The 15,973-nt window shown below is 34.2% G+C and overlaps 1 protein-coding gene across 1 annotated transcript in view; it reads left to right on the top strand.

Moving 5' to 3' along the window:
- The window catches only part of KCNH8 (potassium voltage-gated channel subfamily H member 8), a 341,633-nt gene that overhangs the window by 217,639 nt on the left and 108,021 nt on the right, over positions 1 to 15,973 (top strand). The window contains exons 6-7 of the mRNA XM_012466726.2: positions 4,263 to 4,420; positions 8,843 to 9,050. Of these exons, the coding sequence (XP_012322149.1) occupies positions 4,263 to 4,420; positions 8,843 to 9,050 (366 nt within the window). The remainder of the gene's footprint in view (positions 1 to 4,262; positions 4,421 to 8,842; positions 9,051 to 15,973) is intronic.

Below are 15,973 nucleotides of genomic sequence, written 5' to 3'. Positions count from 1 at the left end.
ACTACAATCAGAAATGCATTTCCTTGCACTGACCTATTGTTATTTCCTCTAAAATATATTTAGAAGTGCAGTAATCATTTAGATAATGGAAAGAAAATGGGATTGAATGTCAAAAAATATCCTCTCTCCCTCTTGCTTGCTAGCTGCATGACTTCAAACAATTAAATCTCCTGAGTCATTGTTAAAATGCAACAGATAGTAGTCCACCTGAGAGATGGCATGGGAAACATTCAAATTAATGAATGTGAAAGTGTTTTGTAAATATACCAGGACTATGTCTGTTCTTAGAGTACAACAAAAGTAGTTTTTTTGCTTTGAAATCAGCTACCGAAAAATGGTATCTTAGAAAATAATATATATCTAGGTTTTTCCCCTGCAAAGAAACCAAAAAATGTTCAAGTATTTCAAAAATAGATTTGTAGAGATGTCTTAAAATTTTTTATTCTTTTACTATTATCTATTTGTGTATAAAAGTCTTATAATTACTTCTTTTGAAATCTAAATTTAGCATATTTCTTTTCATTCCATTAACTCAGTTGAATAATATTTTTTAAAAAGCTCTCTAAACTAATATTCTGTAATGAGCTATCCAAGAAAATACTTGCTCTTTTCAGAAGTCTGAACCACTATTTTGTTCTTTAGTCAACCACATAACTAACCATGTAGCTTTAAAGATGTTGCTGTATCAATCAACCATAGGTCATTCACTTCATTCATTCTTCCATTCATGGGAGTGCCCCTGGTATATATATAGATGATAGCAATGGGTGTTCTGTGAAAATTGTGGTTGACCTCATGGCCACGTATTCAAGGAATTTATCCCTTTAATTTTATAACAAACTTATGGTCTTACCTCAGCCTACATTGCAGAAACCAAACAACACCAATGAGCTTAATAAACAACTCTGGATTTTCTTACTCATGAGATGAGAATTTAAATGCTCCACCTGTGCTTCCTTTTAGAAAACATGAAATTGAAATCTTTGCTTTATTTCAGAGTGGGTGGCCTGAGGTACTAAGTTGCATTGCTAATGCAGAAGTACATAAACCTAGAAAGATAAAGAGGAAGAGTGAACATTCACATGCTCTCTTTATAGTCTGTTGGCATTCCACTGACTTGACTCCCTCTTGGTGGCCATGCTTCCATGGTCCCGTGGTGTTTTGCCACGACAGTGTTTTAACTGTGCAGTGGAATTCACCTGGGATTGTTTTTAATCCCATTGTGAGTGCTTTACTAATTAGCTTCATTCTTTCATATTCTCAATATTAACAAAATTACCTAGATATTTTTATTTTTTGATAAAAATATCACTCTTAATAATGCAGTATTTAAAAGTTAGATCATTCACAATAGACTAAAGCAACTATTTTCTTTTTGGGTCACCCAGAACTTGCCTCCAGATCTGTGATGAGACCAGTCTCAAATTTGATACTGTGAATGTATCAAAACCCAAAGTCCTAAACTAGAGTTCAGGAGAGTTGGATTTGGGTCTTACTCTTTCACTAACTTGCTGAAAGATGTAATCCTGTGCTTCAGTTTTATCAAATGTATCACCCAGGGCAAGTCACTTGAACTCTTTTATGCCTCAATTTCCTCATCTGTAAAAGGAGATAATAAAAATGACCACCTCTTAGCATTGTTGTAAGACATCAATGAGATCATGACAATCAAAGGCTTAGAACTGTACTGGGCTCATACTAAGAACTTATGTATTATCTATAATAATACTAATCTGCCTTGCCATAACTCCTGTGTATTTCACCTCACAAGGCTATACTGAGAATCAAATGACATAATAAGTATTGTATTAGTTTTCTTCTTGATGTATAGCAAACTTATGAGCTTAAAACAACATCCATTTACTGTCTCACAGTTGCTATACATCAGAAGTCCAGGGACGGCTTAGTTGGATCCTCTGATCATCAATTCAAAAGGCTGACATCAAAGTGTCAGCTGAATTGTGTTTTTTTGATTCTCAGGATCTTCTTTCAAGTTCACAGAGCTGTTGGAAGTAGTCATTTTCTTGTGGTTGTGGACCAAGGTTCCCATTTTCTTGCTAGATGTTAGCCAGAGGTTGCTCTCAGCAACTGGAGGCTGGCTGCTGTTCCCTGCCATATGACCCTCTCCATAAAATGGCAGGTGCTTTCCTCCAGGCCAGCAGGAGCATGTCTCACTGACTTCCAATCCCTTGCTACCAGCTGAAGAAAATTCTCTTGCCTTATTAGGTCAGGCCACCCAGTATTATCTTCCTTTAGCCATGTCATGTAACTAATTATGGATTAACATGTCAGCATGTTCATAGGTGCCAGCCTCACAAGAAGAGATCATATGAGGGCAAGGGTCACTGGTCACTGGTGTTATTTTAGAATTCTGCCTTCCACAAATGTGAACATGAAGTGAAAAAGTAAAATAACATACAAAGTGAACATTATCATGAGTAATTTTATCATTGTTGTCATCACGATCATATCAATAAATTATTTTTCATCTTTTTTCTAAATTTAGCGACAGGGTCTCTATGTTGCCCAGGTAGGAGTGTCATGGCTATTCTGTCATGATATTTGTGTACTACAATCTCGAACTCTAGGGCTCAAGCAGTCCTCCTGTCTCAGCTTCGATAATAGCTGGGACTACAGGCATGCACCACAGTGCCCAGAATATCAACAAATTTTTAACCTCATACAACACTGTTCTACTTATTTTGGGGGTTTTAAATTAGATGCAAAGAGTATCCCAATTCATTTGATAATGATAGAACTCGGAGCCTTGCATTGGTTTCATAACTCCTTGAATTCCTACTCTCATTGACTGAGATATTTACTTCCTGCCTTCTCTCCTTTAATCCTTAAGTGAACTATGACTCTCCCCAAAAATAGAGTTCCATGGATAAATTTCTTTCTGTTAGAGTCACCAGACCATAAGATACTCAGTATCATCATTACATGTGTGCACCAACCCTGAAATTCCCTGTGTCCTGGTTGTACCCAATCTTAAAACAAATTAAGGAAAAGGTAATATTTTCCAATGTCTTAATGATAGTTAATGCAGGAACTAAAAGGACAGTCTCAGAGATGTTTATTCATAAATAGCAGGAGTGAACAAAAGAAGACCCACTTAGCTGTGGCGTTGTCATTTGATCAGCACTCAACAGGACCTCATATATTGTAAAATACTCAGTAATAGATAACTAAATAATGATGCAGGGAAAGATTGAAAATAATTGCATTTTCATTAAAATGGAATTTAACCTATAAATCCACACAGGAAGCTACCAGTACTTTGTTAATAGGAGTGTCTTCAGGGCAGGGCTGAATCCCATATCAATACAGAGATTAGTAAAACTTTTATACATAGAAATAAGTAATGTTATATAAAATAAGGAATACAGAATTCAGATTACATTTAATAGGCTTTTTTTTGTTTGTTTGTTTGAAACAGAGTCTCATTCTGTTCCTCAGGCTGGAGTGCCATGGTGCAAGCATGGCTCACTGAAGCCACAATCTCCTGGGCTAAAGTGATTCTCTCACCTCAGTTTCTAGAGTAGCTGGGACTACAGATGTGTGCCAGTATGCTCAGCTAATCTTTTTTATTTTTAGTAGAAATGAAGTCTTGCTTTGTTGCCTGGGCTGGTCTTGAACTCCTTAGCTCAGACAATTCTCTTGCCTCATCCTCCCAAAATGCTGCATTACAGGCATGAGCCACCATGCCTGGCCTGTATCTGTATTAAAACTTGACTCTGCCACTCTTGGCAATATAATCTTGGATGAGTTACTTTTTCTTCCTGGGATTTAATTTCTGCCTCTGTAATCAGAGTAACACTGTCTACTTCAGGAGATATACTGAGGTTTAAGTGAAAAACCCTATACTAAGCTCTTAGAACAATATCGAGTACATAGTGAACACTTAGTAAGTGATGACTATTGTTTCTATTGCTGCAATTATTTAATAATCTTAACGTGGTTCCATGTCTGGAACATATTATGTGCTCGGAAAATATTACATCTTTCACCCTTCTTCAGTATCTGTTGAGTTGAACTGGATCTGTAGAGGAGAATATTTTGGATAGTGTCAATATGAACTAGGCTAAGTGGTTACCGTTTTCCTAATTTTATTTAATTTTCTATAATTTTCTTCCTCCCTTCCTGCTTGCTTGGCTGCCTGTCTTCCTTCCTTTCTTCTTTCTTTCATTGTCTTTCCTACCTTCTTTCTTCTTCTCTGCCTCTTCCTTTTATTTCTCAATCTTTTTTTTTTTCCCAAGCAGATATTATTTTAAATTTCCGAACAACTTATGTCAGCAAGTCTGGCCAAGTTATCTTTGAAGCAAGATCAATTTGCATCCACTATGTCACAACCTGGTTCATCATTGATTTAATCGCTGCCCTGCCTTTTGATCTCCTGTATGCTTTCAACGTCACAGTGGTGAGTAAAGAGCTCCCCGCCACACGGCCTTTAAGGTTTATTTATTTTCCCATGTTTAGGTTTTAAATGTTTGTGGCAATTTATCCTTCCAGGGTTTTGTGCCTTCTTCAGTAAAGATGCCCTGATGCCCAATGATATACAGGCCAGATTCTTCAGTTGATGAAATTATTTCCTTTTGAAATTCACATTACCTGTTCCCACTTTTTAAAATACCTAGAACCAGGAAATACAGATATGCTGAATTTATCATAAATACTGACCCACTAAACAAATTCTTTAATAAGGAAATCCTCTGTAGGAATTTAAGCATCACTTTATATTACCTAGGCAGATACTTGTCTCAAGAATTTGCTGGAAAGTTTGAAGTGGTTTTTTTTTTCTGCTTTTATGACCCTTAACTCTATACTTCTTTAGCATTTTGCTACTCATTGGCAAAACCAACTGAAGACTGATCCAGATAGAGAGGACTGTTGAATTTAAATAAGGGAATTCAACCACTTCTTAGAGGTCCTTGTCAAACTGTTGGATGAAGCAAAAACCTAAATGTTATGACTAATGTAAAACTTTAGAGTTCTCTTGAATTTGCGTAAATCCTTGTACCTTCTTTTTCTTGCTGTAAATCCCTCACCCTCATGTAGCCTCACAGAACAGAAAGCATATCACTTGTAGTAGTAGCCACTTTTATTGTTTAGTGATTGGTATTCTTAAAAGTATTAAATGCTCCCTTATAAAGAAACTTTTAAAGAGGCCATTTGTGAAGCAGTAATGCAATTTTTTGCTAGAGTAACCAATTATGGCACATAAAAATTTATTAAACATTAGTTTAAATTAAGCAGATTTTCTAGTCAGTTGACAGTACTTCATAGAAATCATATCCTCTTTAAAAAATTTAAAGGCATAGTTATCAATATTAAACACAATAATCACTGTTTCAAATACAGTTATTATTAACTTCAGAATGAATATAGAATTGTGATCCTGACTTGTTAGTGCAGACTTGTGCATTTGTTAATTGCCTTTACAATAGTTTCTTTTTATTCTTTTTCTTTTTAAGTTGTGAGGTTGATAGTGCCAACATCTTTAAAACGTTTATGACTCAACTGAAAAGAAAGCTCCCAGGAAAAATCTAGTATATCTCAATCACTGCTACATTGAATTGTTATCTGGGCTTTCTAAAGTGCTTTTTAAGATTGAATTTGACTAGATAAGTGTACCATAATGAAACCATAATGGCTTAAAACCATGTTTTTGCAATAATGAAAAATAAGTATACAATTCACAAAAGGTTAAAAAAATTTCCAAATTCTCTTGGCAAATTGTTTTAAATCGTTCATTAATTATTTAATATAATTCTACTTTAAATTAATTTCCTGCTTTGCTACTAAATAGTAATACATTTATGTTTCATTTTCATTTGAGTACTGAGCAAATATTTTAAATATCTATATATAATATATAATTATATTATCGATATATAACATACATTTTTATATCATCAGCATTCTCATTGCCCAAAATTAACATGGATGAAGAAATGTCTTAAAGTCTAATTCTCATGTTTAACTAATTTTAAATATGTATATACTTTATTATACTCCTGTTTTATTTTCATCAATCCTATGTAATCTAACACAAACGCTTTATAAATAATAAAAGGTGTAGGGCAACATCTATGTCAAAAAAAAAATGAAAAAAAGGAAAGGAATAAATCAGTGATACTTGTTTTGCTTTTCACAGGAGTGAGTATATGAACATTTAAAAAGCTGGCACCTAAATTCATTGTACCTCTTAAACAAATTAGTTAGGACAAAATATTCTATAATATTTGAAGAGAAAAGCTTGTTCAAGGTATTATGTTTTCTTCTCAAGAAAACGTAAGTTATGAGGAATAACTTATGAGTTATGCTGTTTTACAACAAAGACTGAGAAAAAGAAACAAATAAATAACCAAAGGTGTTTGTCTCTGAAATCTACAATGTGTCCAGTTAATGCATCTCCATAGATGACATTCAAAACTGCATAAACTTTGACTTTGACTCTGCTGACAATTGCTAATGGCAGTTCTTTTAAGTACAGATCACTGCTTTTTGAAACCTAGTATGTATATCACTATAAAAGGCACATATAAGAGATAAAATTATGAATAAGACATAGGAAGAGCGATAGAGTAAAAAGGCAGAAGTATGAATCCAAGTTCTATCACTTACCACCTGAGTGACTTACTTGGGGAAGTTTGTATCAAAATATCCCTAAAATGGGCACAATATAATTCCTACAGAGTTTTTGACCAGACTCAAAATGCAACATATCTGTACAATGCTTTGCTAAATGTCTAAAACCTAGGAAAGCCTCGCAACATGTTAATTAGCATCCTCTCTCTCTCTTTCTCCTTTCTGAAATGGTCATATCCATTTGGTAAAAGGGGAAACTCCCATTTGATAGGGGGTTTTGATGAATGCACCTGTCTATGAGTAGCTTATAATTCTTATCAGTGACAAATTCAGAAAAGCATCCAAAGAGTGAAAAGAATCCTCTCCTTTTTTCAGATACATATTTCTATATAAGTTAAATATGCTTCTTTCTCCTGTCATTCTTCAAGAGCCAACATTCAAACCTTAGCAAGAATCTACTGACTCTGATGGGAGCAAGCATAATTTTTTACTGCCAGTTTTTATTGACTTCAGAATGGACATAGAACTACCTGGGTCAGCTGGACACCGAGGTTCACCTAATCTTTGCAAATTACTATTGCTCTCATGTACAAGCAACTCCACATTCTTTACTCAAACATCTCCTTTCTGGTCAGAGAAAATGGAGAGACTGCATCAATAGTATCTATGCAGATGCCTTCATCCATTTGGGACTTTCATTCCAGGTTTCATTTCACTTATAAAATTGTCACCTATCCATCAAATTCACCTACCTATAAAATAAACTCCATTCCCAGTAATATCTTTAAATCACAGAATAGAGATTACAAACCTTGGCATCTGACCATCTAGCTAACTACCAGCTTGAGAAATGATAGATGAGAATTTGGCTCCAACGGAGAAGAAAGTAAAACTTGACACGAGAGAATGACAAAAAGAAATAAAAGAGCACAGCTAGCTGTTAAGTTCTTCAGGTACCCTTGAGAGTATACTGTATTTGAGTATAGAATAATTCACAAGATTACAAGTGAAAACAATTTTATTGAATATCAATTTCTATGCTGAGCTTGAAGTGTTTGCATCTTAACTTGAAAATTTATCCATTCACTCATTTAACAAATATTTATTGAGCATTTTCTATGTGTCAGGTACTGTTCTAGGCATGTTTTTCTTAGAGATAAGAGAATATGGCTAGCAAAGGAAGGAATTAGAAGTCAACTGACTCTAGATAAATACAAAAGCAAACTCTCAATGCTGACCTTGTGCCTGATTAAGTTTTGTAAAGGAAAGAGTGTAGTTAGTTAAAGCTATACAAAGCACCTCCTTCATCTCTATTTTCCCAAAGAAATTATGTGACGTCAAGAAGTTTGTCAAACTCTATTTCCATATGATTTAATGTTTTAATTGTTTTTTCTATTTTAGAATGTTTTTTGAGGGTATGAAAAGAATGTGTGCTATGGGTACCACTTATTAATGGTGATATTGACTATCCTGGTCCACAACAATGATGCACATTTTTCAACTGGACTCTGAAATCAATAAAATAACCCATCAGCTACAAGTCTACTGCTATAGTGGATGCAAAGGCACTCAGAGACTCTTGAGAAATTCTTGTCCATTTCATTTTAATTCCCTAAGCATGTTCAAGAGAGTGGAGAAAGAAAGAGAGAGAGAGAGAGCACACACTCTTCAGGCAAATGTTTTCTCTGTCTGTTGATAATGTTAGAAGTATAGCACAGGAGGGAGAAGATGCTACTGGTACTTGTGAGCAGAACTTACTCAAGTTTTATGGGTCTACCTATTTCAAAAAATAAATTGTTACTTTTATTATTACTTTCTAGGCATTTACTTCAATTTTTCTGAATTATTGTTATAAAGCAACTTCCTTACACAGGGAAGGGAATATAAGGTTGAAGGAAAATATGTGTAGGGGATTTGAGATATCATGGTATTCTGATACCATAATGTGTTTCAGTTGTGTATCAGAATGTATACTATTGTATTAAATGATACAGAGAGTAAAAAAAGATAACTCCTAGTTAAGAAAGGTATTTATTCAAATAAATTATCCTCCCTATTCTATCCTTTATTCCACCATCTTTAATCCTATCATCTTCTGATATAATATGTCAAGAATGAAGACAATTTATAAAAATAATAATATTGAAATAATTATACTTTGTTTCCAAAATTTTTAGAACGGTTCCTAAAAATTGTTGTGGCATGATTTTAACACATACACCAAGTTGTGCTCCTCTCTCTCCTACCACAGGTGTCTCTTGTGCATCTTCTAAAGACGGTGCGGCTCTTGCGACTTTTGCGTCTGCTACAGAAATTAGACCGCTATTCCCAACACAGCACTATTGTCCTGACTCTGCTCATGTCCATGTTTGCACTCCTTGCACACTGGATGGCATGCATCTGGTATGTCATTGGAAAAATGGAGAGGGAAGACAACAGCCTTCTGAAGTGGGAAGTTGGTAAGGGCTTACATTTGTCACATGTTCCATTAAATTAAAAAAAAAAGATTATCAAGAACTTGGAGAAAGTGAAAGATAAATCTATAAATATATTCCTTCTCACTGTCAATTTGTCTAATTAATTTCTATTTTTGAATTCATGATACAAATATTTTATTTCAATAAGGTTTTCTGGAGCAACCTTACTTTTTTTTCAAAAATTAATGGGTTAAATTGATAAATTTTATATATATATATATATATATATATAGTCAAAATGACCATAGTTTGGCTGTAGAAGTGTTTAGATAAATAATGTTCAATCTTATCTTGAAATGTTCTGATGCAAGGCTATTAATAGTAAATCACTAAGCAACTGGCCTATGGCCTGTCACTACAATATCTTATATCATAAGAAAATTATCACTTGTATTTGAGGTGGTGAATTAATAGAAAAGATATCCTACCACCCTTCCCTTTAAATAGAGAGAGTGAGAGAGAAAGCAAATATAATAACAGACTCCACATTTAGCACATTCTGAGAATTTGTGATTGTAGAAAGGACTGGATATTTACAAACATAATTTATAGTTTTATGTCCCCATAATACATGGTTTAAGGGAGATTTTCCAAGTGTTACATAATTCTGCATAAATGAATCTGAAACACTATGCACATGAACACATTTTTAAACTTATGTCAACCAAAGGAAATTTATAGAAAATGAAAATTCTCATAACTATAACCCTCTATCCCAAAATATCTGCATTCTTCTCACAGTCATACCCTTTAGAGAATTGTCACAGTACCTTATGTAGAATGTAGAATATTTTTTCTTAATCTGACATTTAATCAAAAGAATCTGCTTCTTAGTTGGCTAGAAAAGCCTTCGCTTATCTTCTCCACCAAAAATCAATCTTGAACTTTTGAAAGAAGCTCAGAACTTTGCATAGGAAACTCCCAAGAGAGAAAAATGCCCAAACTCTTCATACCAGTACTTAATGGCTGGATATATTTAAAACATCCCTATGTTGGCCCTCATGAATACCAATATCTCAGCATAGGACATATACAAATCCTTCAAAGGCAGCACTGGAGGAAGAGCTGGAGACCTTAGGAAAGCAGGTGGAAGGGAATAATCTGTCCAGGTTCTTAAAAATACCTCTACACATCACAATTTTGTTTCTGAGCTACACAAAGCAACTGACATGTTCAGATAATTTTTATCTCAGAATTATTTTCTTATCTTGTTTATCAAAGGACTTTTTTATGTCTTGCTGTGGGTCCTCAATTCTAGGAAACAAAGGAAATGGGGAAATAAAACTACTTAGTGAAAGCAAAAATATCCTAGATAAAAATAAGTTCCAATAAGAAAGAGAAGGAGAGAGAAAGAGAGAAGAATTGGGTAAAAGGAGGATCAGAGTCTGAATTGTATGTGGATGGAAACATTTTCCATCTTTCAATATTAGTTCCTTCTTTATAACTTTGTCTTGAAGGCTTCCTCATCACATACTGTGTCATCATCCTAATGGTGTTCACTAAATTACAGCATTAGATCTCTGCCCTTTGTTTTGAAACCATATTAAAATTCTGACTTGTGGTCAGCACCTGATTCCTTTTTAGACCTGACCTAATTTTCCTCAGGCCCCAGACCTACACACTCATATTAATTTGTAAGTCTTGTCTAGTCTGAGAGTCTCCAGATGGGGAAATTTAGCTTATTCACACTCTCAAATTTAGTTATATGAAGAAAGCTTTTTGTTTCATTTCCAACATGCCAGGCTTGCTGCAGACTTCTAATCTAGCTGCTGTTTTTCTTTCCACAACATATAAAAGTATTTATTTGTCAATGCTTAAAAAAAGCCAACAACCTGAATTGCTTCTGTATTTACCACCTTATTTTTTTGTATTCTTGATCCTTGCATTATAGTTCAATGTAATGAGTAGTCAAATCACAATGTAATGTTGTAAGCCAGAGCACAATCTCACAGAGAGAGCAGTGGCATGAAGTAGTGGCAAGAAGAGCATTGGGCTCCTGTCATCATGGTTCCATTGCTAATCAGCTGTCAGATTTGCAGTATTTCTTTCACCTGTCTGGGCCTCAGTTTCCTCGTCTACAATGTGAAAATCTCACCATATAATTTGAAAGTCTATTTCTCATTTCATGAGCAAACATTTTCATGGAAAACCAAACCTAAAATGTGTGCTCAATATATTTATCTAGATATCTAGATAGATAATATATCTAGATATCTCGATAGACATTAATATATCAAGATATCTCGATAGATATTAATATTTCTAGATACCTAGATAAATATATTGAGCAGCACACATTTTGCATTTGTTTTTCCATGAAAATCATTACTCATGAAACTAGAAATAGACTTTCAAATGTCTATCTTGATATCTAGGTAGATATTAATATATCTAGATAGATAGATAGACGATAGATAGATGATAGATAGATAGATGATAGATAGTTAGATTATTATGGCTCAGTGTCCACATAAACTGTCAGAGTACGTATTAGAAAGTACATCCTATGATCATGGCACGTCAAACAATTGACATATCTTACTCATTTATGGTAAGACTGACTGAAAATTTATCTTTAGAGAATTAGATTTCTGTCCAAACACCTACTGGGATATGACTAGCAAGATTGTATGCTAATTAAGTGTGTAAATATTGGGCTTATAGGCTTGTCTACAAAGACTTTCTCTTCTAAAATTACTTGCATCATTTAAATGTTCATTTAAAACATTCCCCAGCTGAGATTTGAACACAAGTTAAATAATTGTGACCTTCCCTACCTAACTTTATAATGAAGTAGCTGAGAGTCTAGGCTAATTTAGTTTTTACCCTTTAATTTGTGGACTAATAGTAAATTTTACCTTTTTGGATCCAATTATAATGAATCAAAAAAATTATCATACAAGTAACATTTGACAAGAGAGCATGTTGTTCCTTATGTTGGTGTTTAACATTAGATGTATAAAAATAGATACATTTTCCCAAAGAATAACATTTCTTCCTAATTATTTTTAATTGCCATGAAATGATATTTTTTCTTTTGTTCTTTACAGCCCAACTACTTACAGCTAGAGTTCGTTCCAATATTTTATATCATGATAAATCAGTGTTAATCTTTAAAAGGCATTACAGTGTTACTTCTTTATTAGGTATCTATTTTTGGAAGGAAGAATTATGCTTGTAGATGTCTCATATCAGAGGCTGGTTATGAAATGCTTTGCCTGGTATTATATTTATTTCTTTTTAATGTATTTCTATATTGTATTTTAAGGAATTTTGATGTTTGGTTTACTGTTTCATGGAATTTTAGACCTGGGAGGACCTTAGTTTAACTCATTTACTTTATGAAGAGAAATTTGGTTCTAGGTTTTACAGGCTCCATGATGGAAGGAGTTGTTGCCTATTAGATCCACTGCTCTATCTCCACTGTAGTGTACAGTTTCCTGCTACATGGCCAGCAGGCAAAAAATTTTTTCTTTGAATGAATCAATCTTCATGGTAGTTTAATTATTAAATCAAAATCATGATTCAATAACCTAAATTCCCTAATTATTTGTCTAGAATTCCTTCAAATAACATTGACTATTATTAAATTATAGAGAATGAGATTTAACAACTCTTTCCAGCTAGGAATACAAAGAAGAGAAGAACAAACAGGATTACTTAAGCTTTGGTTGTTCATTCAAAAAAGAAATTTTTAAGTGCTCATTACATACTTGGTTCTGTGTTAGGCACTGTGGATACCAAAACAAATCATAGAGTTTAAAGTCTAGTGGGAAAAGTAGACAAAGATTTAATAGGTATATTACAGTGTGATGTATAATGTATTTTATAAAAGGAATCTAACTAGGATATCATCAAAGGCTTTTCAGAGATTATCTGAGTTTTAAAAGGTGAATAAGTCTTATCTGTATAGATGCTGAAGAAACAGCATTTGTGACAGCAGGTTTACTAATATATTAAGCAATTCACTTGCACAGAAGTGAATGGGGGTATGGTAGAAAGGGAATGAGGCTACAGGTAGGTAGGTAGAGACCAGGTCTTTAAAGGCTGTGGTAAGCTTTAGAGTGTGGACTTCATCATAAGATACAGTGAGGGATAAAGTTCTCTTGAACAGAGATCTTTCGAACATAGAGCGCCACTAAATGGGGAGATGTTTCACTCTGCTTCATTTTCAATGACTGTAAAATGACAATAATAATAGTGCCAATCTCAGTGGGATTGCCAGTATTAAATTAGGCAACATATATAAAGCATTTAGATTTGTACCTAGTAAGGGAATTGTATTATGACAATTACTTCTAATGAAAGAAAGAATCATGAACTATGACTACTGAATACTTATCATCTTATGTATGAAAGTTATTTAAAAATAGCTTTAAAAGTATAGCCTTCATGTTTAGTTTGGTGCTGGACAACAAATTATATACTTTTGCATATCATCAAAATAATTTATCTGTGCCACCTTTCAATTGGAAAGTCAGTCTCTGAAAAATTTTTACATAGGCTTGCAATTGCACATACATAGGAGACTTTTTCTTTCAGGTTCATATAGGAGGCAAGTCCTACATCAACTTTATAAGCTTGTTAGGATATATCCAGTTTTTATGGAATTTAGATATAGCACTTAACGGTAAGATTAAACACTGTATTAAAGAGACATATCACAACTCAATCAGAGAGTGCTTTTCACAATTTAGTTTTTGGGAGGCTGCAAGGAAATGTTTCAGAATAATCAGTCTCTTTGCAGGGAATGGAGGATGCTTTATTTGTTTACTACAAGATGACATCAATAAATGCCCAGCTAAAATTGTACAATTAGACTTTGCATATTTTCTTATATCTCAATTAATATATGTATATATTATTTTAGCTACTATGGCCTCTAAAGTTCAATCAATGATATTGAATTAGTCTCCAAAGAACTCCATTAGCATCCTAATATGAGTTCTGATTTGCAGCTCAAAAGATTCAGGTCTGAACCCTGCCTCATGGATTTACTAGGCATGTGATTTTGACCAAAATGACCTCAAAGTGTGGTTTTTCATTAAACAATCTCAGTTTTCCTATCTATGAGTGTGGTAATACTGACTCTCATGAGTACTCACTTCACATAGTATCTGGTACATAGTATGTCCTTGCAGGTGGTAACTGCCACCGTACCACCACCACTTCTGCTCTTATTGTTAACTGAAGCCCTCTCTTAACTCCAGCCACCTGTTCAAACCTATATCAATGAGCAATGTAGAACTGAAATAACAATACTCTTAAAGTCTAATGAAGAGGTGATATTTCTGTATCCATCATGATACTTGATTGCAAGTAAAAGCAAAAAAAGAATTCATTAGCAGGGCACGTAGACTCAGAATTAGAAGGATATAAAACAAGACTGGCAAAAGAACATGAGCTAAGATAGCCCCAGATTGCCAATTTCAAGTTCAGTTGTGACATCCTTGTGAAAACAAGGATGGCCTGAACATGTTTCTGTCTGTAGAGCCTGTGCAGGAGTCCTAACCTCTCCTGCACCTCTGATTCACAGTGCCTGAGAAAAGAATTCAGTTGATCAAGCTTAAATCACATGCTCAGACACAGACTGCCAGGACAAGGAGACTCTTTCCATCTTACCCTTCCATGATGGAAAGTGGAGTCCTGTGTCTCTGCATTACAAAAAAAAAGGGGGCATTATTCACAAACAGTATGATGTCAGATGAAATTAGCTGAAATATGGAGATGTGGTAATTTTCAAGGCATCTTGCTCACTGTAACACAGTCTGTGTTCCTTATGTGAGTCTAACGGTGGAATCCCACTTACCAATCTGTGTTTCCTCAGCTATAATAGATTATGTCTTGGTCAGTAGCTCCCGTTTTATAGATAAAATGTTACCTTATGGTCTTTTTCAAAATTATCTCTAAGACTATGACAAGCTGAACTTTAAAATAAATAATCCACTTCAAAGGTCAAAAAATATTTTGTAATAGAGAGGAAGCTCTTTTATCTCTTACCCTTTGGCTGGAGTAGGCATATCCATTGCAAATGCCTAACAGTGTATCTGTATCATGCAGGGCAGGGCAGGAAGGCCAAGGATCTAGAATGGGAAAAAAGGATTAAGTCAGACATCGTTTTCAAATTTTCATTGACAATTTTAATCCTAAGTCTCCTGATCCTTGTTGGATAAAAACTCATAAAAGCTGATTGATTTGAAGGGCTCTCTAGTTATTAACTACTTAGCATTTACAAGCCTATGGAAGAAAAAAAAATGACCAGGCTTATGATGTTGTGATCTGATTACTTCAATAACTGCACTGGTTTTCCTGAAGAAAGTGGAATTTACTAACCCTATTTTTTCAGAGTTTACATAAAGGATTATAAAATCTTTTAGAGATAACCCTTACTTGTAGATTCTCATTCTTCAGAATGCATGAGATAAAGAAAAGAGGAAAAAATCTAAAATGAAGGTTTCCAGCCATTAAAGTGGGCACTAATAAAGGACTCCTGATTATTATTTTTTAAAAAACAGTACGTTAAACCTTTTTTTAAAAACAGCACTGGAATGACCTGAGGATCTCCCTTAATATAAATTATGATTCAGGAAGTCTGAGGTGGAGTCAAGACCCTTCTGTTTTAAACAAACTCCAAAGTGATGCTGGTGTCACTGGTCCCATACAGCACACCGTGGATGGCAAGGTTTTTAAAATGTCTTGAGACTTTTGAGGAAGTTAATACTCCCAGTTGTAAACAGCACCAACCAGTAACAATTCAGTCCTTTCTATCCTTTTCCACTGTTCTGTACTTTTTCAATCCCCATTACATCTGCAAACTTATTTGAATGTAGTTTATTTCTAATGGACAAAGGAGGTCTATCTAAAAGCAATTAACCTCAATACTGAAGTAGTACAACATAGTACTT

The sequence above is a fragment of the Aotus nancymaae genome, unplaced genomic scaffold (genome assembly GCF_030222135.1).
Source record: "Aotus nancymaae isolate 86718 unplaced genomic scaffold, 86718_ANA_hifiasm-v0.15.2.pri h1tg000019l, whole genome shotgun sequence".
NCBI classification, from domain to species: domain Eukaryota; kingdom Metazoa; phylum Chordata; class Mammalia; order Primates; family Aotidae; genus Aotus; species Aotus nancymaae.
This window is presented reverse-complemented; position numbering and strand designations above follow the sequence as displayed.